Source organism: Mytilus californianus, unplaced genomic scaffold, assembly GCF_021869535.1.
Source record: "Mytilus californianus isolate M0D057914Y unplaced genomic scaffold, xbMytCali1.0.p SCAF_7, whole genome shotgun sequence".
In the NCBI taxonomy this organism is placed as follows: Eukaryota; Metazoa; Mollusca; class Bivalvia; order Mytilida; family Mytilidae; genus Mytilus; species Mytilus californianus.
The window spans coordinates 53,000,460-53,026,780 of NW_026262723.1; the positions used below are offsets into that span (position 1 = coordinate 53,000,460).

General features: G+C 31.9%; 1 protein-coding gene across 10 annotated transcripts in view; it reads left to right on the forward strand.

Annotated features, from left to right (window-relative positions):
* LOC127709431 (rap guanine nucleotide exchange factor 6-like) overlaps positions 1-26,321 on the forward strand; it is a 92,687-nt gene that overhangs the window by 33,748 nt on the left and 32,618 nt on the right. For 8 of the 10 annotated variants that reach the window (XM_052214961.1, XM_052214957.1, XM_052214960.1 and 5 more), the window contains 10 exons: positions 965-1,040; positions 12,924-13,058; positions 13,930-14,145; positions 17,359-17,457; positions 20,283-20,473; positions 21,299-21,524; positions 22,031-22,195; positions 22,718-22,825; positions 23,580-23,783; positions 25,628-25,736. In XM_052214961.1, coding sequence (XP_052070921.1) covers positions 965-1,040; positions 12,924-13,058; positions 13,930-14,145; positions 17,359-17,457; positions 20,283-20,473; positions 21,299-21,524; positions 22,031-22,195; positions 22,718-22,825; positions 23,580-23,783; positions 25,628-25,736 — 1,529 coding nt within the window. Of the gene's footprint in view, positions 1-964; positions 1,041-4,192; positions 4,410-7,756; positions 8,163-12,923; positions 13,059-13,929; positions 14,146-17,358; positions 17,458-20,282; positions 20,474-21,298; positions 21,525-22,030; positions 22,196-22,717; positions 22,826-23,579; positions 23,784-25,627; positions 25,737-26,321 lie in introns of those variants that run through there. The other 2 variants (XM_052214966.1, XM_052214967.1) reach the window with 2 other exon arrangements.

A 26,321-nucleotide genomic window follows, 5' to 3' on the forward strand; every position in this document is an offset into this window, starting at 1 on the left:
CCAATATTCTACAATGTATATACCTAAGACAAAATGGCATGTTTAATTATCACAAAGCTTTGGTAGAACATGGATGGACACAATCCCTGTTCTATATATAGTGTAAAATGAAGAAGTGGAAAATTTCGGTGTAAAACAGTAAACCGCTGACAATATAAAAACTTGACTTGACATGCATTCAGTTATATATAGATGATTAAGAATCCCCCTTTATATATTCCTCATTGAACATGGTAAATGCTAATGATATTGATAAAAATTATCATCAAGTAATTAACACTTAACTCATGTTACATAATAATTTGCCGGAAATTTCAATTTGAGTTCTAAGTATTGTAATAGTCATTTTCCTCTTGTGAAGGTTGTGAAAACACTAAGCAAAACATTATAAAAACTTCAAAGCACAAAGTTAAATTAATCTGTAATGGTTTTTTCTAAACGTTGAATTATGAAACGTCTGCATTTATTGTATTCTCTGGCTCTGAAAGCACATTAAAAATATGGTTTTATAATACATAACTATTGTGTTATTTGATAAAGTGTCTATCCTCCAATAGAATGATACATACAAAGCTTTTCAGGGAATGTTTTAGAAAGCATGTTCTAATGAACAACAGAGTTATTCATAGTACACCTTATCACAAGCATATCAATTTGAAGATTCAAAAATAACAAAATGACATGAACACTTCTTTTAGGATTCTTTTCAAATTTAAATGAAAGTTTACTCATATCAAAATCTAAGTGTTATGGAACTTTAATGTGTGCATCACTCCAGATCCAGTTATATTGCTGAAATCAAAAAGTTTTAAAATGTCTTATTCCTCTTCAAATAACTTTGAGTTTTCTGGTATGGATTTTCGTGTTTTTTGGTACACAATATTAAGATCAGGGAAATTAATCATTCAAGTTCTCAATTGGTTTTAAAGATCATCAAATGAAAATAAAATTTTTACATTTTCAGTTTTGGTAAAAGAACACCAGGATGTACAAGAAGAAACAGTGAATGTTTGTTACTAGAACCTTCAGAGATGATTGTTGTAAGTACTTATGTCACAATTACTGTAAATTCTTATAATCATTTCCACGTTTTTATTATGCAAAAGACTGTGGTGATTTGAGCATCAAATTGATTTCAGTTGACATTTAAATTCTGAGGCATTAATGCCAGTATTTGTCTTTAAAAATTCCTGAAATTGCATTTATTAATTTTGCATTTTCTTCAGTGTTCAACAGGGGCATTTATAATTGCATGCACTTATAACTGAATTTTGCTGTACATTATTTTTATGTTAGATATGTGCTTGGTAGTTCAGTGACATTTGATCTAATTCTCCATTCACAGTCATTACCACTATTGTCACCCTGGCTCTTATTTTGTCTAGCCTGCAACATACTTTGTGATTTATGTCATAGAGTTATCTAGCAGTGGTGGCATTAACTATCTGTATAAAGCTTCATATTTCAGAGGGTATCTAAGTTCGATATATTCCATGTATCTAAGTTCTTATATATAGATGTTTAATGCTTTGAAAACTATCTTGCTAAAATATTTGGCCATTGCCCTCAACCTCTTTTTCATAGCTCAGTGGTCATGGCTGCATGCAAAATTGTATATATGTATTTAAGTATGTCTTTTTTGATTCTGGAATGGATTAACTTACTAAGATTAAAAGGTTGACTATAATACTGGGTCTATATCATTTATATGGTCTGTAATGTGTTAAAGGTTAACAACCTAAATTTCATGGTTCATTAGGATAACTTGATTGTTTTCTAGATACATGTGCATCATCATGTTGTAAGAGTTGTACTATTGTCAATACCCCTGCGAGGAATTCAAGAACAGTCAGTTGTTATGGTCAGTTAAGCTGAAGGGACATTTCAGTGTGTGCACTCTTAGTTTGACAAGAGTCCTCAGGATTGGCAAAACGATGTAAAATATTTAAGAGTGGTTGACTGGGTGACACATTTAAGGATTAGAAAATAGATTTGTATGGAGCAGATATGATTATTAGGTCAATCCTTGATTAAATTGTTAGTGTATTGCTAATGAAGGTTTGACAATAAGTAGGAAAACGTTATTATATTTGAATGACTCTTTGGTTATTTTTGTTAGCTGAATTTAGAGTTTAATGTTGATAAACCAAAAAAATTTTAAGTGGATTTTACTTACATTTTCCTTTTAAAGAGTTAAATATAATTCTACTTTCAAAATTCAATTTAAACAATAAAGGTTACACTGCTTATTTTTAAGAAATAAGACGTTGACAATTTTAAGATTCAGCAACTTTTTATACGACCGCAAAAATTTTTTTGGGATTGCGTCGTCTTTCGAAGACACATTGGTTTGTGGACAATAACTTTAGTTTAAGTGAATGGATCTCTATGAAATTTTTTAAGAAGGTTCAATACCACAAAAGGAAGGTTGGGATTGATTTTGGAGATGATGGTCCCAACCGTTTAGGAATTAGGGGCCCAAAAAGGGGCCCAAAACAAGCATTTTTCTAGTTTCAGGATAATAACTTGTGTACAAGTATTTCGATTGCTCTGAAATTGTACCACAATGTTTAATACCACAAGTAGAAGGTTGGGATTCATTTCAGGGGTTATGGGGGCAAACACTTTAGGAATTAAGGGCCAAAAACAAGCATTTTTCTAGTTTCCAGACAATAACGTGTGTAAGTGTATGGATCTCTCTGACATTGTACCACAAGGTTCCATATAACAAAGGGAAGGCTGGGATTGAGTTTGGGGTTAATTGCCCCAAACATGTAGGAATAAGGGGCCAAAAAGGGCCAAAAACAAACATTTTTCTAGTTTCCAGACAATAACTTGTGTGTAAGTGTATGGATCTCTCTAAAATTGTACTACAAGGTTCCATACTACTAGAGAAAGGCTGGGATTGAGTTTTGGGGTTATTGTCTAAGGGGGGTTTCAAAAAGTTGGGGGGGGATTTTTTTCCCAATTTTTTATGGGATTCATATTTTTTTTTTCAAAATTTTTAAAATTTCGAATTTTTTTGAAAAGTTTCAAGAAGAAATCTTCAATTGCACAGTATTGCGCAATGGATTTATAAGATCTTTGAACACAATTTTTTTGTGTCAGAAACCTATATTATATAAAAATTTGATCATAATCCAAATTCAGACAGTATCACGCTTAAATATTGTGTCCAAATTTGCCCCAACTGTTCAGGGTTCGACCTCTGAGGTCGTGTCAGGCTGCGCTCAGCGAAGCATTTTATTAAAGGTATTGTCGGTTTTCCTGCCAAACTTAGCGGTTCTTTCTAGATACTTTGACTTCCTCCCCAATAAAGTCTGGCTGCCATTATATTGCCAAAGTTAGTGGTTCTTTCTACATACTTTGACTTCCTCCCCAATAAAGTCTGGCTGCCATTATATTGCCATGGTTGCTGAAAGTGGTGTTAAAGTAGTTATTTTCAAGAAATAAATGTTGACAATTTTAAGATTCAACAACTTTTTGAAAATAGATATTGGTGAACATGATAAGTCCTACAAAACAAACTTCAACAAAGAAACAAAAATCTTGAAGTAAGAAAATACATGTTTTGTACTGGACAAACCTAAAACAAAATGAGTAATTTGATGTTCAAGGAAGATCAGAATTAAGTACAAGAATACATGCAAATAAAACCCTCTTAACAGGTTCCGGCCTTGAAACTGTGATCATTTTGATGTTAATGAAATAAACCTGGTAACTGTTTGATAGTTTTAATTATTTTTCAAAGATAGAACATTGGTCAGAATTAGTGAGTGATTAAGAGGTTATGTCCTTACATGACATTGTACCACTGTAAGGTTAACTTGGAAGTAATGTCAATATAATACTGACAAACACTGTTCAAAAGATCAAGTCAATTTTACTGTAGAAAGGATTTATTTATAAGTCAATTAAGTGGTAATCAAGTCTATTTTTGAAAAACTTCACATTGGCAGTTGACAGTATTATGCCTACTTATATAAACGTTAGTTTTTAAAGAAAAGATACACTGTATGCAGATCTTAGAACACTCAAATATTTGAATGAAAGAATCTGACTGAGAATTAAAACTGACATGTTTTCGTTTTATAAATACACACTCTCTGTTATTTAGTGTCTCTTTCCTGCTACAAGCCCACATAATGCTGTCATATCCTTTTTAAGACAACAAGGATACTTATATTCATTTGAACAATATACACACAGGGAAATTTTATTAGTAATCTTTAAAATTTGGAAAAATTGTTATTCTTTGAATTATAAACGAAATTAGCTGCCTCTGAAAGTTAGTGAGATTTTAATCTTGTACTTAGATTTGGAATTCGTACAATTTTTGTGCCAAGTAAGAGAAGTTTTTGTGATTCGATTTATTTTGGAGGAATAGTTAAACAAACAACAAACTTTAGGTAAAGATTTAATTTGAGTACTTAATTTCACTAAGTAGTAATTAGTCTTTAAATGAAAAATTTGAGCTTTTAGGAAAATGTTGCATTTTCTCATAATCAAGGGAAGATCTTTTGCACATGTATTTAATGCACTCAGTCATGTTATTTGTGTATGTTTGTGTAGAAAATGCAGAAATACAGTTCAGCAAGTTTGCATCTAAGAACTTGATATGATGTAAGATCATCAATGTTTTTATGTTATTAACAAATAAACACACATATAGAGATTCATATCTAGCAAATTATTACAAAATTGTTAAACAATGTTAAATATGGAAATACTTAAAAGACTGTATCATCATGGGCCTAAAATGAATTATTCATGTGATATTATTATCAAGCAGCAATTTCCTTATCCGTTCAAAATTTGCTTTTATGTCATTTTATATTTTTTGTTGAAAAAATGTGAAGATTACAAAGTTTGTTTTTCTTCCCTGTTTGTAACATTTCTTTGCAAAAATTGAAAAGGATTATGCTCCTGTCTCATCTAAGTGTGTATGCACCCCTGAAGAAGCAAGGAATATAGCTATACCTTATTTTTGAGTTAAAATGAAGCATGGAATCCCTTCTGGCTTTAATGTGTAGTACATCACTTGCTTAAAATCTTAATCATTAATACTGTGTGCAAGCTACATGTAGCTTGGAATCCTCTTGAGAGCTCATATGAGCTAGTATTCAAACAATGTTTAACTATTATTGCATGGAAAGTTTCCAAACTTAACTCTTGTGTAAACCAGAGTATCCATGCTCTTGTATCAGGACAAACTAGGAATGGATAGTTGTCTCATTGGCAATCTTTCCACATCATCTCATTTTTAAATAAATGTTCTTAGTAAATTTGACCTTTGAACACTGAACACCTGTGTAAAACAACCAAATCTTTCAGTTTTCACTGTACATACACTACTGGTGGATTTTGTCATTTGTTAGGGCAACCTACTCAAATTTAACTTCAGATTTTACTGTACACACACTCCTGTCCTCTTGTAAGGGTCTGGATGGGGTTTATAGAATGGAAAATTATGGGCCATTTCTACAGAAAAATGTTTCCAAAAAATAAAGAATGGAGATAAATTAGGCGCTTAAAGATAGAGAATTAAATGGGCAAAAAAAAAAAAAATTTGAGAAAAATGATCTAAAATTAAAAAAGAATACACTTAAGGCGAACTACACAAATTTAATTTCAGATTTCACTATACACATACTAATAGTGGATATTGTCATTTCCACCTGTCCACTTTGGGCAACCTACTCAAATTTAATTTCTGATTTCACTGTACATACACTACTGGTGAAACCTACTCAAATTTGATTTCAGATTTTACTGTCATTTCCACCTACCCACTTAGGGAAACCTACTCAAATTTAACTTCACATTTTGTAAAACTATTAATGGAAAAGCTTAACTTTAACTATTTTTTAAAAGGAAATTTTGCCCACTTAGGACCCAATATGATACAACCTTTAGTTGTGGAAAATCCCAGCAAAGATGCAAAATCTAAGATTGACAACCCCAAATATTGAAATACATTTCTAATGTTAAATTGTGCCTGTTAAGAGCATTTTAAAACAGGTAAGTGATTTTTAATGATTGTGCAGAGCATTCTGGCAGCCATGTTAACCATGCATTTTACCCCCTGAAAATGTATGACTTCCTCCAATTGGAATTGTGATCTGTTTGAGGTATTTTTTCCTCAGCAATTAAATGCAGGATAAAAGATTTACTGCCACTTGTCTTCATTATAGTAGCCTTGATCATAGAAGTTCAGGAGGTCATCCAAAACACATGCTAAAACATATATACTGATAAATGGACATAACATCCTCTGTTAAATGGACATTTTAGCCATCAAATGCTTTATGATGGTGTATCTTGTTACAAAAAGCCATCATTAGATCCCCATTAATTTGTATTTCTGTTTCAGTAGCATGAAAGGTTTCATAATAAACACAATTTGGGATGATAATTCTGAATTCTTTGATAAACATTATGATATTTTTGTCTTTGATATGCAGTGGAAACAAACAGTTTATCTTTCTTCTAGATCTTTTAAACCTGTGGTTAGTACAAAAAAATGTATTTGAACTGAAAGTTTGATAAATGCATTTGCAGAGAATTGACACATAATCTTGTGTATCCTCTGTCCTGAAAAATCATTGTATTTTCATTTTAAATGTTCACCTTTGGTCATTCTTAAGGGTTATGGAATTCAAATGTACTTATTGTTTAGGAATTAGGTAATGTCTTATATGTTGACAATCTGCTTTGGCATGACTATAACATGGTGCCACTGACTACCACTTACTCAAATTTACATAAGCAATCTGATTGCATTATTGGTGTAATTAGAGTGAAGCAGATTCTGCTAAACCGACATTCGTGTTAATCCACAGGTTTTTGGTGGGGTGCATGTTTAAATGTGTATGTGAAAATGTTTTTTTTTACTCTTTGTGTTTTACTTGTGGTGTGGTCTGTCTTTTTCTGGTTTCTTATTGGACCATTGACATCTTCTTTTCTTTTTTTCTACCATTATGAAGAAAAGGATATAATATAGAGTAAAAAAAAGTTTGCAGTCTCTGTAATTATAATAAATGCTGTTGCAAATGGAAGAATTCCAGGGAAAATGAAAAAAACAAATATACAGAAAAATTTGAAGATTTAAAGCAGATCAACTATTAAATCTATAGTACCTATTGTAATGTTAAATCCAACTTTTGTCCCTAGGAAATTTTTATAAGAAAGTAGATGTGGAAATATTTGATAAATCAGTAATAGGAAAAGGAAGAGGTGGAGAGAGGATGTAGTAAAGTTTAGTGTACACCCTGATGTACTTGTAAAAAAAGACTCTATTTTAGGTTACATACGGGAGAAACAACAAATCAGCCAATCCTTGATAGCCATAATACAAAAAATAATTGATTTGAATGTTATTAGAAATAAGGAAATATGGTATGATGGGCGATGAGATAATATATATCCACCAGAGTTCAGATGTATATCCTCAGAAATGTTTTTTTATCTGTAAAATAAAGATGGGGAAAGTTCAATTCAAAGTTTCCAATTGGAACAAAAATTGAGAACACTTGCCATGCTTGCGCAACAGGTAAAATATAAATGAACTATTTAAGTTGAAAGTAATTTTTGATACTAGCTGTTTCGCAATAGATTTCAAGATTAAATTCTTTTTGAGGTACTCTGCAGTATTGCTGTTTGTATTGATCAGACTGGATGATAATTTCTCTTCAATGACCTGGATGCTATTTATAGAAAATTATTAATGATTCATTTAATTAGTAGAGCATTAACATGGTGCAAATGCAAGGTCGTAAGTGTTTTTCAGTAAATGCCTGCTGCTGAAATTGACATAGGTTTTAAGTCGTAACTTTCACAGACATATGTTCAATTCATTGAGGTGATATGAATAAGTGTTTAGGAATCTTTGTTTTGGCATGGCAACCAGACAGATTCAAACAGAAAAATGCAAAAAGTAAAGTGTTTTCTATGGAATATCACTGGATTCAGAATTAAAAAAGACAGCAATATTGTGTTTCTCAGTTTATCATTGTAATATAGAGAATTATGGATTTTTTTCTCAGGCACTTGGGAATGTCAGTGGGATATAAAATTTTGTTTTAATTAACAATGTAGGAGAATATACTACGATTCCAATGTAAAGTTGTCATCCATTGGGAGAATTTTTACGGAATCGTCAGGTTAGTTATCTGTTTCTAAATGTCAAAATGTGGACGTGAACTTTGTAGAGAATTTATTATCTCTTCCTGTTAAAGAGGAGTTCTAAATAGTTTATGGTCCTGAGGAAAAAAAGGTAAAAGTTTTCATTGTCTTGATGCTCACCCAAACTTCCCATATTTGCTTTCCTGTTGAAGAAAATGTCTGGTGAAACTGAAAATATTAAAAATAAATTCTGAGGTCATTGGTAGTTTCCATAGCCAAACTAAGAAAGACAGTGACAAAATTCTTTGTTTCCTGGTAATCTAGGGGAAGTTCCTTCAGATTCACTCTTTATTTTTCTAATTTTTTCAGAAGAAAAATGGCAAAAATTGTTTGAGAATATTATTTATGTAATATGGAATATTATCAAAATTTCAAGAGTCTGTTTGAAGTTACTCTTATCTGAATATATATACGATTGCCTTAGTAATTGTCTCATCCTTTTAACAATCTTTTTGGGAATAATTAACCATCACGTTCTAACCTGATCCTTGGACACTTAATACCACAAAATTATAATGGACGAAAAACAAATTAAGGTTTGAAAATGGACTGGAAAGTTTTTTTTGTACGATGGACTAAAGAGAAGATAGTCGGGTAAAAAAATGGATGGTTAGAAAGTTGGAATCATAATAAATTGTTTTCTTTTCATCTTATAATTATCAGTCACTGCCACCAATGTAGCATACTAAAGATCTTAATTAAAAAAGATTGTGACTGTTATCATATTTTTATCACTGATGTTTCTTTAGTAGAGAAACAAAGGATATGGGGTATCCATCCATGACACAAAATCAGTACATGCACAGAAAAAACACACAAAAAGTGAAGGAACAGTACTTTTATTGCTGTTCTTTGAATAGAATATTATTCTGTTAGAATAGTTTTGTCATGAGTTGTCATGATAGTCTCATGACTGCAGAATTTTCTTGCAGTGCAATGTAATATAACGAAAGTACTCCAAAGTTGATACAGCTGTAGGTACTTATAGACTCGAAAGACAATTTCTGCTTTCAGTTAATAAGATTATGTAATAGCACTAAAACTGCAGCTGCAATTCCCCAAGGCAGAGTTGACATTCAATGATTTTTGTCTTTTTCATTTAGACCTGTTTGGCCTATATGCCTTTAAACATTTTATAATTTTGGCTTTTCAACTTTTTGTCTTGAGAAAACCTGAAGAAGTTGCTACAGAAACAATTGTTTTTGTGCACAGGAATTGTAATACAAGTAGTTTTTTCTCCATATTTCTCTCGCTTAGAGTACAGAATTAACAACTAATGAGCCAAGTTTATTACCAAAAAATAGTGGAATCTGTCTACAGAAATTAATATCCTTATGATATAAGGGTTATCATTATATATAAAGTTGATGACGTCAGTCTATTGTTTTATGTTTCTGGTTATAATGGATTTATGTAATCCTGATAATGGAGATATTGTGTAATATTTTGTCCTACACTCACACTGGAAAATAGCTTGGAATGACCTTTGACTAAGAACTGATTAGCAGGTTGAAGCAATAAGCACATTAGCACAATAGACAAATAAAGATCTTAACAGGAAAAAATGCAGTCTATAACAGATAGATTTTTCTTAACCTTGTCTGAGAATTTGTCCACACACTTTTGTACCATTATTGAAATTTTTTTTATATAATTTGAACTGTCTTGTTTAAATAAACAAATGTATGCATGTTGATGTACAGTTGCATAGGACATACATTTTTGTATTCCATCCATTGTAAGAATCCTCATGACATGATAGGTGTAATGAATGTCTATATATAAACTAAACTTCAATCACAATCATCACATGGTTAACCATTCCCGAAACTTTTCTGTAGAATATATATAATACCAAAGGTGTCAATATTGTCAACATTTGTTTTTTTTTCATTTATGTATTTTTAAAAAAATTTTTTTTGTACATAATTGTTTTTTTAACTAAATGTACTCATTTCTTTTTTTGGGGGGTCACATTTTGGATATATGGGCTGGTGATAAAAAATGAATTTTTCCAAAAGCCAAATAATCATGTTTCCTTATTGATATGTGTCCTCTTAGGTGATGCTTGATTCTTAACAATTTATTGTTCAAAGAAAAGAAATAGTAAATGGTGATTAATTTTGACCTGTTTACAGGAGATTTGCTGGATGGAATGGAATATCAGACAGGATTAATATTTTGACCTTTTATGCAGAGAGATGGATGTTGTCATTTACTCTGAATATTCTGTTTATGTTTGTGTATTGGGTTTGAAATAGTATTATTGATTCATCATCAATTCTGTCAGAATAGAGGAAGGATGATTGAGTGATAAAATTGATTGATTTTATATTTAGGGTTGTAATAACAAATTTATTACAAATATCATGTGTCCAGAGATCACGATTTTTATGGAAAATACAAAGGAAATTTAATGTTTTGGGGACAATTCAAAATGGACTGGTATTAACTCATATTTTTGAGTGAGTATTATGGATAACATCTTCTTTTTTGCTCTATTGAAACATAATGTATTTGTCAAACGTTAAGCATCCAAAATTGACAGTTGTTACTTAAATACATTGTTTTTCTGATTTTTGTTTGGCCTGTGAAAGTAACACTAACAAGATATGAGACATCGTGTCCTAATCCTGCATTTATGACGAGATTAAATTATTAAGTATTATATTTCAGAAGGTAGAAGAGCTAGACAGGCCAATAAAAAAATTAACCTTAAATCAGCCATTTTAATTTACAAAAAAGGAACAAGGATCCACTTTTGGCAAAATATGGCAGTGATTTACTACTTTATTATAAAATATCAATAAAGCCAAAATTTGGTTCTTAAATGGATCATTTTCAAAAGCTGCTAGTGCTAGTTAAAATAAATCTTTTCAAAAAGAGAACTTTATAGGCACATTTTGGAGAAGTTGTCAAAATAAAATGCTTTTGTGCTTTTTTCAAACCTAATATACACCTTAGGAAAACCTTGGCCATAACCTACTATCTTAAATGTTATGTAGCCATTAGGTGCAATGGTTTAAATAAATATTGAATCCCTAGGCATAAAATATTTCTGGATCAGGCGTTGTGAATGATGTAAATATGCTAAAAATTGTCATGAATTACGAAATTTGTCTAGTAAACTAATATGGTTTACTGATATCCTGCTTTATATCTGATCGGCAAACATTAATTTAAAAATTTCTGAAAAAAAGATTGAATCAGTGACTTTTGTGCAGTTGCATGCATCCCAGCCATGTTGGTTTTCTTTAAAAAAGAAGTTCAATGATTGGGAAATATATTACTTAACATTGTAGCGCCATTCTTCAATCTTAAATTACAAATCAATTATGAAACCATACAATTGTTTAGGTCATTTCCAAGTTTAAGGAGACTTTTTATAAGCTGCTGACCATTCAAGCACACCCAAGTTCATCACCAGTTTTTGGTAAGGTTCTTATTGCTCAATCTTTAGTGTTCTCTGTAATGTTTTGTGGACTATTATTATCTCTTTTATCCATGCTGATATCAGTTTTTTAAAACTTATGATATTTGAATGTCCCCCTTTTTAAGCTGGTCACATAAAAATGTGAAATTGCAAATGTTATTTACATCCCATCAGTTATTGAAATGTGAAATTACTATTGGCTTGATCAGAAAAGGTGCTGATTGCCATTAAGATAATATTCATAAATGTATGGTTTATTGATTCCATCATAAGTTCGGGAAGATATTCACCTTCATTATGAATGCAGATGCCAGTAGTTGGCTTATTTGACCATACGACCTGATTTACAGAAATAAGCGAGATGAAAATACACTTTTATCTTCCTAATCAGGAAGTCCTGAAGTTAAAGCTGAATGGTTATTAGCCATTTGCATAATTGTGCATTTGTAATTAGTAGAATGTATTGAAAGCATAAGATAGAATAGCATATCAGGAGAGTTACATGTTCCTCCACTCTTGTGTAATAGTTGTCTTTTACTGTATATAGTTTGCTTTATAAGAGTGTGTTAGGAATTATTTTGAATTGACATGAAAACTGAAAAGTGAAATTTGATAAAGAGTCGTAGTGATGGACATATTGAGTACTGTAATGGATCATTTGAATGTAAGAGCTTTGTTTTGTTACATATGATTTTATCGTATACTGTGGATGTATACTGTGGATTCAGTTATTTTCGTGGGTACCTAAATCCAGGAACAATAGTATTTTCACGGAAACTTGATCTCATGGTTTTGCCAAAGCATGCATACAAGCCTATAGAAAATTTGTACTACCTTGAACAGTTGAATTCATAGTTCACCTATACCCATGAAATCCACATTTGTTAACATTGGTTATGCATGCAATTCAAAGAATAAATATATAGCTTTTGGATCCATCTTTGTTAGTTAATTTTAGATTAAAAAAACAAGCCTACCTGTTTGTACAGTAGTGGTATAGGTCATGTGCACATTAGCAAGTTGTGCCCTAACTACTATTACATGATAAAAATTGTGACTGCATGGCAAAGATGGATTGTTTACCTAAAACTCTGGTAAAACCCATAAATACTGCTCTATTACTTGATGCTAAGCAAACAATCAACATTTACCAGTGCATGTGGACTCATCAATTGTTACTGAGAATTATTATAAACAAGGATTTGTATGGACACAGTTAGCCGTAAGCAATATAAAAGTTTTATTCATAGATTTGTGGATTCCATCTGTAGTTTTCATTAATTTATTTTTTATTATGTTTTTTCAGATTGACTATCCTGATGTCCAGGTTATGAAAAGTGGCCATTCACGGCAATCATGTAACGATCGTGTTATAGAATTTGACCACCAGGAAGGGACCAGACCTATACGAAGGATGAATTCTGATAGTGTTGTTGAACAGGTTAGTTTTATCAAAGGGACTTAAAAGGCACTTCTGGTTTTTATTGAACCAAAATGAAAAAAAAAAGACCAAAAAAAAAAACCAAGAATACATGTCCAGAGGACACCAAGTCCCACTGTCACTATCATATTTCCATATTCAGTAAACCACAAAATCTGGGTCAGAACCATAACTACGGTAAGCATATATTTTGGAAAGTTCACGCCATAATGAACATATGAACTAAGCTTCAAATTACCATAAACCAAAACATTTACCTAATACGGGAAACACAAACCAGAAAACATAGTATCCCCATAGGCCCTTCTATTGTAAACCTGGCATAAAAAAATATTTATTGAGGTTTTATTCACATATGTCACTGAATGCAACTCGTTGTTTTTCAAATAACAACATATGGGATGAGACACTGTTTGGGACTGTTTCCGTAACTATGTTAAGACATTTATAATACATTCAATTATAAATCTATTTATATCATGTTGATGTAAGGGTTGTGGGGAGAACTCTGCAACTTATCACACAAACTTTCCTTGACATCACATATCCCCATATATACATTGTAGCTTTGTCTCCCATCCCCCAAACTAGTACAGTGGTGTTTAATAGTCCATATAGAGTGGGCATGCATCAGTGTTCCGACAATTGTCATGAATGAATCAGTAAATTTTAAGTTAACCTTTGAATCACATAATTCAATGTTTGCCTTAAACAGTCATGGAACACTTGTAGTCAAAATCAAAATTGATCTTTAGCTTGAATAACTATGATTCAGTCATAAATGAAAATCATATTTCTGTGTTATATTACATGTTTGACATACAAATCAATTGTTTTCACTCCCAAAGGCATATTTTGTTTTTATTTACAGTTATCTGCCGATTATGGATTGCGTGAACAGTATTTACGAAATGAACAATATATGAAAAGATGTTCACGAGCAAGTGACACATCTAGTGCTTATTCAGGTTCTGATATGATGCAGTCATCCATCGATGACCAGGAAAATGTGGATATGGATATTAGTGGATTACCTGAGAGTATGGTGGATTCTGATGATGAGGAAGGATATGCTGAATCCACAGGGGTAGGTTTTGTGGGGGATTGTTTTACAATTACTGTTGGAGTAATAATATGTTCTTAGTCTGAATGTGGTTTGCTTAGAATAAACCTGAGAAAGATGGAAATAAGGTTCTTTTTAAGATATTTTTGATAAAATAAGAAAAAAAAAGGCTACCAATAGTAAAAAACGCAAGTAAGAAGTTTCAATTATGAATATGGGAGATCCATTTTGAAGGTTAGAAGAATAGAATATATATAGATTTTTATCATCATTTGCACATCTAAAGATTCAAAGTATTAAAATGTTGGGAGACTAGATTTTCTTCAGAAAATGGCCTTTCTTCTTGGCTTTGGGAGATCTTTATATGATATCAGCTAACTTGACACATTTCCCAAGGGTCAGTATCTGATTTAATCCAGTGTTTTGTTTACAATCACTATTATAACTGATATTGGAGTTAATATCAGGACAAATGCTGAATTTAGTTTGTTATTCTTCAACAAGAAATAGTTAATGCATTTTTGGCAGTGTTTATAACTGTTTGCAAATAATCTCAATATCTAAAATAGTAAATATACATGATAGGTCAATGGTATTTGGTCTGTGCATTGGTTACAAGGAGTACATCTGTCTATTGTATTTCATTTGGCCTTGACCTCAATGTCACACTCAAGTTGTCAGGTTATTGGAAGAGGTCTGTTCCACAGTAACTTTGGATGGTAGGTAGGTCAGTTATATTTGGATTTGGTGGATACCAAAGTTCGTGGATTGTGGAAAAATGAATTATTTGTTGATATTTGATTTTTTGGTTTTGTCAAAGTCTGGATACAAGCCTAAAGTAAATTTGTACTTCGTTGGATACTTAAATTTGTTGTTTCCCCATACCAAAGAAATCCACAAAAATTGATATCCCACAAATAGTATTGAATCCACAGTATGTGGATTTGTTGCAATGAATATATGTCTGCCTAACAAATATCATTTAGTTGGCTAGTCAGACTATTGACCTTAATTTCATGCTCCGGTGGTCAGATGAATTTTTCTGGATGAGGTCTGCTCCTTAGTATCTATACATGGTAGGTTAGCAATATTTGGTATGTTTATTTATAGCAATGAGTATATGTCTTACATATGTTATATGTCCTTGACCCAATTTTCTCCCTCCAGTGGTCAGGTGATGTCCTTCAGTAACTCTGCATAAAAACATTCTGTCTTTGAATTGATTTAGAGATTACATGTCTGTCTGGCATACGACATATGGTCTTGACCTTACTTCCAGAAGTCATTTATGTATGAAGCAATGATAATTCATGATTAGATGAAAATATTCAAGTGTGTCATTTGTTGTTGATAAAGTTGTGGCACTTGGTGTGTCTCCCTTATTATAACAAAGATTTACAGACTTGTTCTTGAATTAGTACATTATAATGTGTCTCCCTTATTATAACAAAGGTTTGCAGACTTGTACTTGAATTAGTACATTACAGTTTGTTTTCATTGTGCATAATAACCTACTTATAGATGACCTGTTTGAAGTTGGCTGTAAAACATATGTTTTTATTCCAATTGATGGGCTGGTAGAAAACTGCTTCCTAAATTGTTGATGGAGCAAATTGCCAGATGAACACTATTAATCCTATCTGTTTTATTGAATGTTACATGTGGCAATCTGTTATTAAACATGCAGAAAATCAATTTAATACTTGTTTATTATAGCAGATTTATATCTTCTGTAGAAGCTTTCTTTAAATAATCTGTTATTAAATAAAATAAAATAATGTAAGGTACGGTCCTTAAACCTGCTGTACTTTAAGCAGTCTAAACAAAAAATTACAATTATCATTAATTGAATAATCTTGAAATCAATGTCTTATGATTGACCATCCTTTCTCTTATTGTTATAAGCATATCTTCTGCTAGCTCTTAATTATCCCAAAGGTTGTGATCTCAAAATTATTGTGTCTTCTTAATTTATTGTTTTTTAGTTTTAACTGTTTATTCATTTGAAAAATTGTTAACTTATATGAAACCTGAACAGTGTACCAGATAGTATCACTTCTGACTATTCTTCTATCTTCATGGTATTCTTTACAATGTTTTGAATTCTATCAGAAAAATGAATAAAGAATAGGGTTTATTGTTAGATAATTTAAGAGTCTTCTTCTATAAATCAAAGAAATTTTTCCATTAAAAAATGAACAAAAGAAATATGTGGTCCAAAGTCTAGAAAATTGTTATCAAATTTAACAGAGACTATCAAAGATCACCAATCAACGTCAAAGTCCTAAAATATAAATAAAGAGCATTTTTCTCATGATCTATAGAAAACATGTTTGTACTATAACTGAAAAGTAGAAAGTACGAAAACATCTGACATATTGTGGTAAAGGCAGCACTTAGAATTCTCCACAGATTATTAGACACATTAAAGAGATAAGAGAACGATTGTGTATATGAAATGATAAATTATATAATATGCATATTACATTCATTGCACTGGTAACATAATTAACTGTTTAGTAATGTCTGTCTTAGATCTGTTTTTCTGCATGAAAGCAGAGGTCCCAGGGGGCATGATAAAAGTTTATCTACGATTCTGATCTATCCTTGGGCTCAAAAGTTATGGCAGCATTTTGTTTAACTTGCTATATTGATATTTCAGTGCCCAAGGGTTAGCTAGGGTATATGACTTCCTAGACTTAAGTTACAAGCAATATATATACAGTGCCCCAGGGACAGCTAGGGTATATAATGGTTGTTGTCTCTTTGATGCATTCCCTGTTTCCATTCTCAATTTCATATGACTTCACAAGCAGTATATATATATTATTACCCACTCTCCAATCACACTTAAGTTTGTTTTGAATTTTTACATCTGTGAAATCTAATCAGGTGTGTTTACGAAAAATAAATTTATTGAAAGACCAATGATATTTTGAATGCTATTGTATTATCATGTGAATGTCTCAAAAAAAGATTTGGAGGTCTATAATCTCGCTCCAATAAATTAAAAGTATTTACACTGTAAAATGATAAGTTCAGAAGACTGAATGAGTTTAGCATGGGAGTAATCATTCTGAATTTTAGTATTTTGGAAGGTTTATCCACTCTTCTATACATACAGTAATACCTATGCTGATTTATCAAAGCTGCTGTTTTTGATTTGCTGCAAAGCATTCAAGACACATGTCTCTGTGTTGACAGTTTTATTTTATAATGTTATAATGTCTTTTTCAGTCACAGAGAGACACAGTACAAGAATGTTTACAAAAACACCCCCAAGACAGATCTGATGATGATATTGAAATACTGCTAGACTTTATACAACATTTTAGAGTAAGATTTGAAGAAAAAATATGGATATGGAAGTTACAAAAAGAAAGATTTCCCCAACTTGTTCAAAATGCAACATTATTATAAATAGAATGATTATGATAAGAAAATTGCATCTTTAGGAATTGGATTTGCTTCACATGTTGATATCTAGTTATTTGTAAGCTTGTGAAGTAGGTTTGGCTTTAGTCCAGTGGAAGAATGCAAAAATAGACACAGTGATTTATATATAGTTACATGTATATTGAAATAAATACTTAGCAATTACGAAAACAAACAAAAGTACAGGCAAAAGTCACATAAATCTAAACCTTTTCTATTATTATTTTCAACAGTTTAGGGGGTTTATTAAGAAAAAGTACAGTCCTTGAGGTTATAGATTGACCTAAGTTGCAACTCTGATAGCATGTAGAGGGAATATACAAGGATATGAAGGGTCCATTGAAAATTTTGTATTTGTATATGCCCTCCAATGACTTGATATTTTATGGTGGATAATTTTCTGTCTATCCAAGAACATATATGGTAATCGAAACTTTACTTTGATGAATCTTGAAAATCTCATAGTGTAGCTATTAAATCTATGATGTAACACACAAGTCATATAAAAATACAATATATATTGTAAAGCAAGAACAGATCTATATAAATTGTAACTTGGATGGAGAGTTGTCTCATTGGCACTCATACCACATCTTCCTATATCTACTTGCAGTTTGTCAGACTTCAGAAGTGAGTGAATGAGATTTTAACCCAAACCCATACAGGGTAACATATGGTCTCAATACTAAACAAGTGTCCATACATCCTTATTGTTCTTTATTGCTGGTTGTACTGTTATGTTTAATTGGGATACAGACTGCATAATAGAAATATAATTGTAGTAGTATTGTTGCAGTGTACCTAATGTTCTTAGACTTTGTAAGGTAGCTCAGACATTGCTCATTTTTATGGCCCCGCCCTAGTGGAGGGGGCATTAAGTTTTACCCTTGTCCGTCTGTACGTACCTATGTACGTCCCAAAGTTGGTTTCTGTTACCTAACTTGAGTTAGCCTCAACCAAATGTTATGAAACTTATACACAATGCTTATTACTACAAAATACAGATCAAGTTTGAATTTTGGTGGTGTCACTTTTATTGTTCTAGAGTTTTGCCCATTTACAAATGGAAAAATTGCTGAATTTTGCGTTTCCGTTCTCTAACTTAAGTTAGCCTCAACCAAATGTTATGAAACTTATATACAATGCTAATTACCACAGAATACAGATCAAGATTGAATTTTGGTGGTGTCACTTTTACTGTTCTATAGTTATGCCCCTTTACATAGGGAAAAATTGCTGAATTTTTCGTTTCCATTCTCTAACTTAAGTTTGCCTCAACCAAATGTTATGAAACTTATACACAATACTTATTACCACAAAACTCAGAGTCACTTTTACCGTTCTTCAGTTATGTCCCTTTATAACTTTATATGACATACAAGCGGGGGCATCATCTGTGTCCAAGTCACATTCCCCATTTATGTCTCGCCTTGACGGAGTCAAAAAGCGAGACATGGGTATGTTGTTTCCTGCGTCGGCTTCGGCATCAGCGTCGTCAACAATGTATTAGTTTGTGATTAGGTCTAGTTTATGGTGAACTACTAGTGGTAGGTCAATGATATTTGGTATGCAGTTGTATTAGCATTGGCACATCTCATTACCACGGAGATTATTTAGCCCCGCCACCTCAGTCATGGTCTATTGACTTTGAAACTTTTGCTTAGTATACATGTATTAGTTTGTGATTAGGTCAGTTTATGGGGAACCACTAGTGGTAGGTCAATGATATTTGGTATGCAATTGTATAAGCATTGGCATATCTCATTTCCATGGAGCTTATTTGGCCCAGCCCCCTCAGTCATGGTCTATTGACTTTGAAACCTTTTCTTCGTTTACATGTATTAGTTTGTGATAAGGTCAGTTTAAGATGAACCACTAATGTTAAGTCGATGATATTTATTTGCAAGTTTCATTTCCATGGAGATTATATAACCCCACACCCTCATTATGGTTCATTGACTTTGAAACTTTTACATAGTTTACAAGTTATTGTTTGTGTTTGTTTAAAGGGAACGACCTTTGAGATTTCAGTGGTATTTGGTATACAGTTGTATTAGTATTGGCACATCTCATTTCCATGGAGATTGTTTAGCCCTGTACCTTCAGTCATGGTTCATTGACTTTGAATACTTGCATAACTTACATATTAAAAAAAAGTATTGCTATTTTAATTTCAACATTTGCATTATCAAAATAACAAATAGGCGAGACATATCTCTGTGTTAACAGTTTATGTTTAAAAAAAATAAAAAAGCATAATTGATAACTTTTCTTCCCCTGCATTCCTCCTGCACACTTGTAAACTATAACAAAATGTATCAAGCTCTATATTACCTTGAGTCTATTGCAGTATGAATGAATTGTTTAGTTCTTACTTTGGACAAGAAGATAATGTGTGATAAGTTAAGAAAATAAATTATCAAAGATACCAGGCTTATAATTTTACCCCACCCAATGAAGCATGTGTGAAAATTTATTTGATAAATGAAAAAAGCTTTCATGTAGAGGCTTAATAAAAGATCTTTTTAATGGTGTTAGTCATTTAATAACTTATGAAACTTATTTTACATACATGAAAGCAAAAGCTCCTTGTTAGAAATGCAGTAATATTGTTGTTCATTTAATAAGATGATTACTTCTTAGAATATCATATAGTGTTTCATGAATAAAAGGAAGATGTTGGGGAAAACATTTAACAGATTTTTACTTTTCTATTATTTTAACAGGCTTTTGCCAACATGACCTTACCAACTAGACGAGCATTGTGTGCTGTAATGATGCTAGCTGTCATTGAACATAAAGGTACCATTGTGATGAAGGACAAAGAGGAGCTGGACTCCTGGTCAGTCATACTTAATGGTCAAGTAGAAATCCTGAAGGAAGATGGGTCTGCTGAATTTTTGTACATGGGGGACAGGTGAGTTCTGCTGAAATTTTAATGATGGCCATGATAATATCAAAATGAGGATATGTGGTATGATTGCCAATGAGACATCTATCCACCAGAGAAAAATGAAGTGGTAGTAAGCAATTATAGGCCACACTAATGTCTGTTTTTCTTAGTTTTCCTTCAACTTACATTTAAAAAATTACCAGCCAACCAGGAAATATCCACAAAAGTAGAAACTTGTCTATAACTGAAAATGACATACAGTATCAGACCATTTTTGAACTTCAAAATCATTCATATTTGATCATTTTATCTAGCAAACTGACCATCAGCATTGAATGTTTTTATTTTGAACAAAATAAGGATTTATGTCACTTATATTAAAGTTTCTTTGCAAGGTCAATGATATATGAAATTTCCTAGTTAGAGGCTGAATTGTTTTATTCGGATTTCCTTATTTGATAATTTCTTTGTTTTTTTTAGTTGATTGTGGTTAAAAGGTAATTTTAAAAGGTCATTGAATCTTAAACAAGATTTGTATTAGTATGTGTTCTTTAAAAAATCTTATCGGACTTACTGCAAACTGTTATTAAAACTTTCAGAATTTCGAGTTGAAGTATAAAACTTATAAAGTGTGAAGTGTAATAGATCAAGTTTCATTAGTACATTTCATCCTTCAAAATTTATGTGAAAGATATTAAAATATCAGTCCATGACTTGAAAATTTTGAAGTTTGAGACTTATGAAAAAAGATTCTGATCTTAATGCTGTAGTTTAAAAAATTTATTCTTAAGGAATAGGCTGGAGTTCTCATCATATAGATATAAAGGAAGCTATGTGTTTCTTTTGCAGCTTTGGTATAACAAACCCAACCTTAGATAAAATATTCCATGAGGGGGTCATGAGAACCATTGTTGATGATTGTCAGTTTCTTAGCATTGCTCAACAAGATTACTATGAAATCATGAACCAGGGCAAGGAAAACACAAAACGACATGTGGAAGACGGGGAGGTTGTCATGGTAACAGAACATAGAGTGTTTGACGGAGGTAACAGACGAGGACAGATTATAATTAGGGTAAGTCGTAAAATTTGATTGATTTACACAAAATTTTGAAACTGTACTTAAAATTTGGTAATTGTTGACTGAAAACCTCAACATTTGACAGGGAACATTAAGATGATAATCAGTTAATAGTCTGAGATGTTAGAAACCAATTGTGAAGAAAAGTCTTCTTTTTTCTTGGATAATTGTCTGGAACATAAATTTGACTCCTGACAAATTATGTCTGACAATTAAGTTTATACTAAATGTTATGACAACAACAGTTAACAGTAATATCAATTTAACATCTTTAAGGGGTTCATAGGTGATCTTTTGCTAGCAAAAGTTGCTGCCACTATCCAACAAAACTCTTTTTGAAGTGGTAGTCCAAATTTCTGCACTTTCATCCTGATTGTCCCAATTTTCAAGACTTACCAATTGGATGTATTGTTAATAAGTTTTTTTATTGAATATGTATGAAATATTTGACACAGGACATATAGCAAACAACAATCAATCTATCAATTATATAATTTCAGGCGTCACCGGATCACTTGATGAACCATCTGGTACAGGAACATTCAGCTGTTGATCCTACGTTTGTAGAAGACTTCCTACTTTGTTACAGAATATTTCTCAAAAGTCCCATGGAATTAGCTTACAGACTTCAAACATGGTTCAACCAAACAACATTACGAAATAAGGTAAGTAGCTTTTGGACTGAAGTCACTTGAAATTTTGTGATATTCTTTATTTTATATACAGGAGTTGGATTCGTTCTGCCGTCTGCAACATGATGTTCAGACAGGTGTTTAATGCTCTTGTTTTGCCGTCAGTTATGAAGGCTGATTTATGCAGTGTAAGCATGATTTAAATTATACATTTCACTTCTAAACTTCCAGATTATAATTACTGCAGTAGCTGAAACTTTTTGAAATGTTTTTATTTTTACAAAAATTGTGACAGGAAATTTTCCCCAGAAATAAATATTTGATAGCATTATTTGTATGCAGCTTTCCCTGGATTCGTTATAATTCATCTCCCATTTTTGTACACCAAAAACAAATACAAGAATTTCTGAACTAACAGTATTTGATATATATTGTGCTATAAAGTTAATTTTTCTTAGCTCTTAGGCAACATTAACTTACATTAGTTGTAACATATTTTATCATCTTAGCTTATGCTGCCTTTCTGATATTAACTTCAATACATTTTTATTTCAGGTCACACGGGTTGTGTTATTGTGGGTCAACAATCATTTTATTGACTTTGAAACAGATTCTGTTTTGAGTGAATTTCTGGAGAGCTTTGAAGCTATGCTAGAAACTCAGGTACTGTTACATAATTTGTTATCAAATGGAGTAATACCTTTATATAATATACCATAAAATAACATGTACAGTACTAATTTTACTGCACCAGATACGCTTTTCAACAATTAATGTCCATTCTGTGATGCTCAAGGCAAAAATATTTGAAAAAGTTGTTAAAAAATTGAAGAGTTGATTGAACCAAAAGGACAAAAAGTATAGCCAAAGTCTGGTATTAAAGGAATCAGAGCTACAAAACCTAAGGAATAATATTTTAGTCTGATCACTTTATTGACTTTGTGAAGGTCATTTATGATGGTGTTAACAAGACATAGTTGACAAATTTGACAAATTTTCATGTAGTAATGGTGAAATTAAACTTGTATGAAAAAAACTTAAAACTCTTCAGTAACACCATACAATGGAACTAGATAAAAAAGAACTAATCCACCTTGAAATAAGACATGTTCATAATCAGTCACAAAGTCATATATTTTATTTGATCTGACTAGGATAAATACTTGATCAGGTGATATTTCAAAAGTTTAAAATAATAATTGTTATTGCAGTGAGGAATAGAAAATGAACACACATCTTACTAACAGATCTACTTAGCTAACAGTACTGCAAAAAAACATTATACAAAGAAAACATAATTTCAACCTTAAGGAAAGGAAAAGTAGATGTTTATAAGAAAATCTTTTATGTCATGATTGCCTAATTCAGAAATCTTAGCTGATGATATTGACTAATAAGTGTGCTGTTTTATCTACAGGGAATGACAGGTCAACTCAGGTTACTGAATATCGCCTGTGGTGCTAAAGCTAGGACAAGAAGTGTGACATTAACTCGTGCTACACGAGAAGAGGTGCTGCATTTTTCTGTCCTGGGAGGTTTAGAGAGAGGATGTGGTATATTCATTTCTAAAGTTGAAAAGGGATCCAAAGCTTATGAGGCAGGCCTCAAAAGGGGTGACCAGGTGAGTTTACACACTTCAAAACATGTAGTTTTATTTGATTTCTTCAAAACAAGGAAGGTGAGATGCAAATTCTCATAATTTTTGTCATTTTAGGAATATTTTCAAATCATGAAGCAATACCTTACATATTTTCTAGCATACCTTAACCAATGGAACAGAAAGGGTTGTTATTTCTGTATTATTGTCATTTTGTTTATTTTCTTTGGTTACATCTTCTGACATCAGACTCGGACTTCTCTTGAACTGAATTTTAATGTGCGTATTGTTATGCGTTTCCTTTTCTACATTGGCTAGAGGTATAGGGGGAGGGTTGAGATCTCATAAACATGTTTAACCCCGCCACATTTTTGCGCCTGTCCCAAGTCAGGAGCCTCTAGCCTTTGTCAGTCTTGTATTATTTTTAATTTTAGTTTCTTGTGTACAATTTGGAGTTTAGTATGGCGTTCATTATCACTGAACTAGTATATATATTTGTTTAGGGGCCAGCTGAAGGACGCCTCCGGGTGCGGGAATTTCTCGCTGCATTGAAGACCTGTTGGTGACCTTCTGCTGTTGTCTTTTCTATGGTCGGGTTGTTGTCTCTTTGACACATTCCCCATTTCCATTCTCAATTTTATTACAGTAATATTGCAATAAAGTCTTAATGGAGTTTGATCATTTAAGTATATAAGAGACATTGCTAAAGTCACTTGAATAAACTTGGCTTATAATGTATTAAATAGTCTTATGTTTTTGGTTTTTTTTTATGATAGAATTTCTAAAAGTTGGCTGTTGTCAATATAAAAATAAGGAAATGTGGTATGATTGCCAATGAGACAACTATCCACCAAAGTTCAAATGAAGTAGATGTAAGCAATTATAGACAACCACATGGCCTTTAAGGTTCATGTGGACCCTTCGTCTAAAATGGCTGCATTTTCACCTCAAAATTTACTCTGAGTACAGACAAACCTGTGCATCTGGAAAAGTTTTAAGGCATAGCATGCCCTAGATAAATAAAATTCAAATATATTTTATGTTTTAGAAAATTAAAAACTTAACCGGATTTTGCAGTGCACTTTTTTTCATTCCTCCAGAAGGTGCCAAAATAAACTAAGTTGGGAAAGAGGTTTGAGAACTTCCCCACAGGTAATAATTGAAGTGAACTGTTTTGATTGACATGGACAATAGATGGACAATAGATACCTGACAATAATTGGTGATTTAAACTGTGTACCTAAGTGGACCATATCAAGTGAAACTCAACTGTTTGTTAATTTTATCATCTTCTGCAGGGACGAAAAAAAGTGCACTCCTAAATCCAGTTAAGTTTTAAATTTTCTAAAACATACAATGCATTAGAAGTTTATTTATCTAGGGCATGCTATGCCTTAAAACTTTTCCAGATGCGCAGGTTTGTCTGTACTCAGAGTAAATTTTGAGGTGAAAATGCAGTCATTTTAGCCAAAGGGTCCACATGAACCTTAACAATGAGTAAGACCCATACCGTATAGTCGGCTATAAAAGGCCCCAACATGAAAAATATGAAACAATTCAATTGAGAAAGCTTACAGCCTAATTTATAACAAAACAATTAACGAAAAAAAAATACGACAAACATGAATGAATGACAACCACTGAACTACAGACTCCTGACTTGGGACAGACACAAAGAATGTGGTGGGGTTAAACATGTTTGTGAGCGCTCAAACCTTCCCTAATCTGGGACGGTTGTGAAACGGCACCAGTATGTTTGATTTCAATTAAATTGTGCAAATATGAATTGTTATCATTAGTAAAAAAAACATTAAATTGGATGCTTTTCTGTAGCTACATCTTTTAAATATATGTTATCTTATTTGCAGGTAATGGAAGTGAATGGTCAGAATTTTCAGAATATTACGCACAATCGAGCATTGGAATTGTTACGAGGGACCACACATTTGTCAATGGCTATCAAATCTAATTTGCCAGGTATGTATACCTAATGGTGTTGTATACTAAAACAATTTTGCATATCTTTTATATCCCTTTGGTGTCTTTCGCCTCTCTTTTGCATTATACTTTTGTTAGATCTTTGTGATTCTAATCCATTCACTAGAGACATTAAATGATAGAGATTATAAATTGAACTAGATTTGCTACTGAACTTTTTATACAAAATGCAGTATATTATACTTGAATAAGCATTTTTCATATTATAAAGTTTGTTTTGAATACATCCTAGATGTGATAACTTCAAATACCTCTGTCAATATGCAGTTTCTGCCTTACCAATTAAGTCATGTGAGACATCTTGGATATAAAAATATATATACTGTGGATTCATTATATTTGAGGGATACCAATTTTTGTAGTTTTCATGGGTACAGGAGAACCACACATTTAAATGTTCACTGAATTACAAATTCTATAGGCTTGTATGCTGACTTATAAAACCACTAAATCAAATATCCATGAAAAGACAATTTTTCCTTAATCTACGAAAATTGGTACACACAATAAAAAGATTAATCCACGTATGTATGAGTATAATTTCATGATCAGAGGGATTAGCCG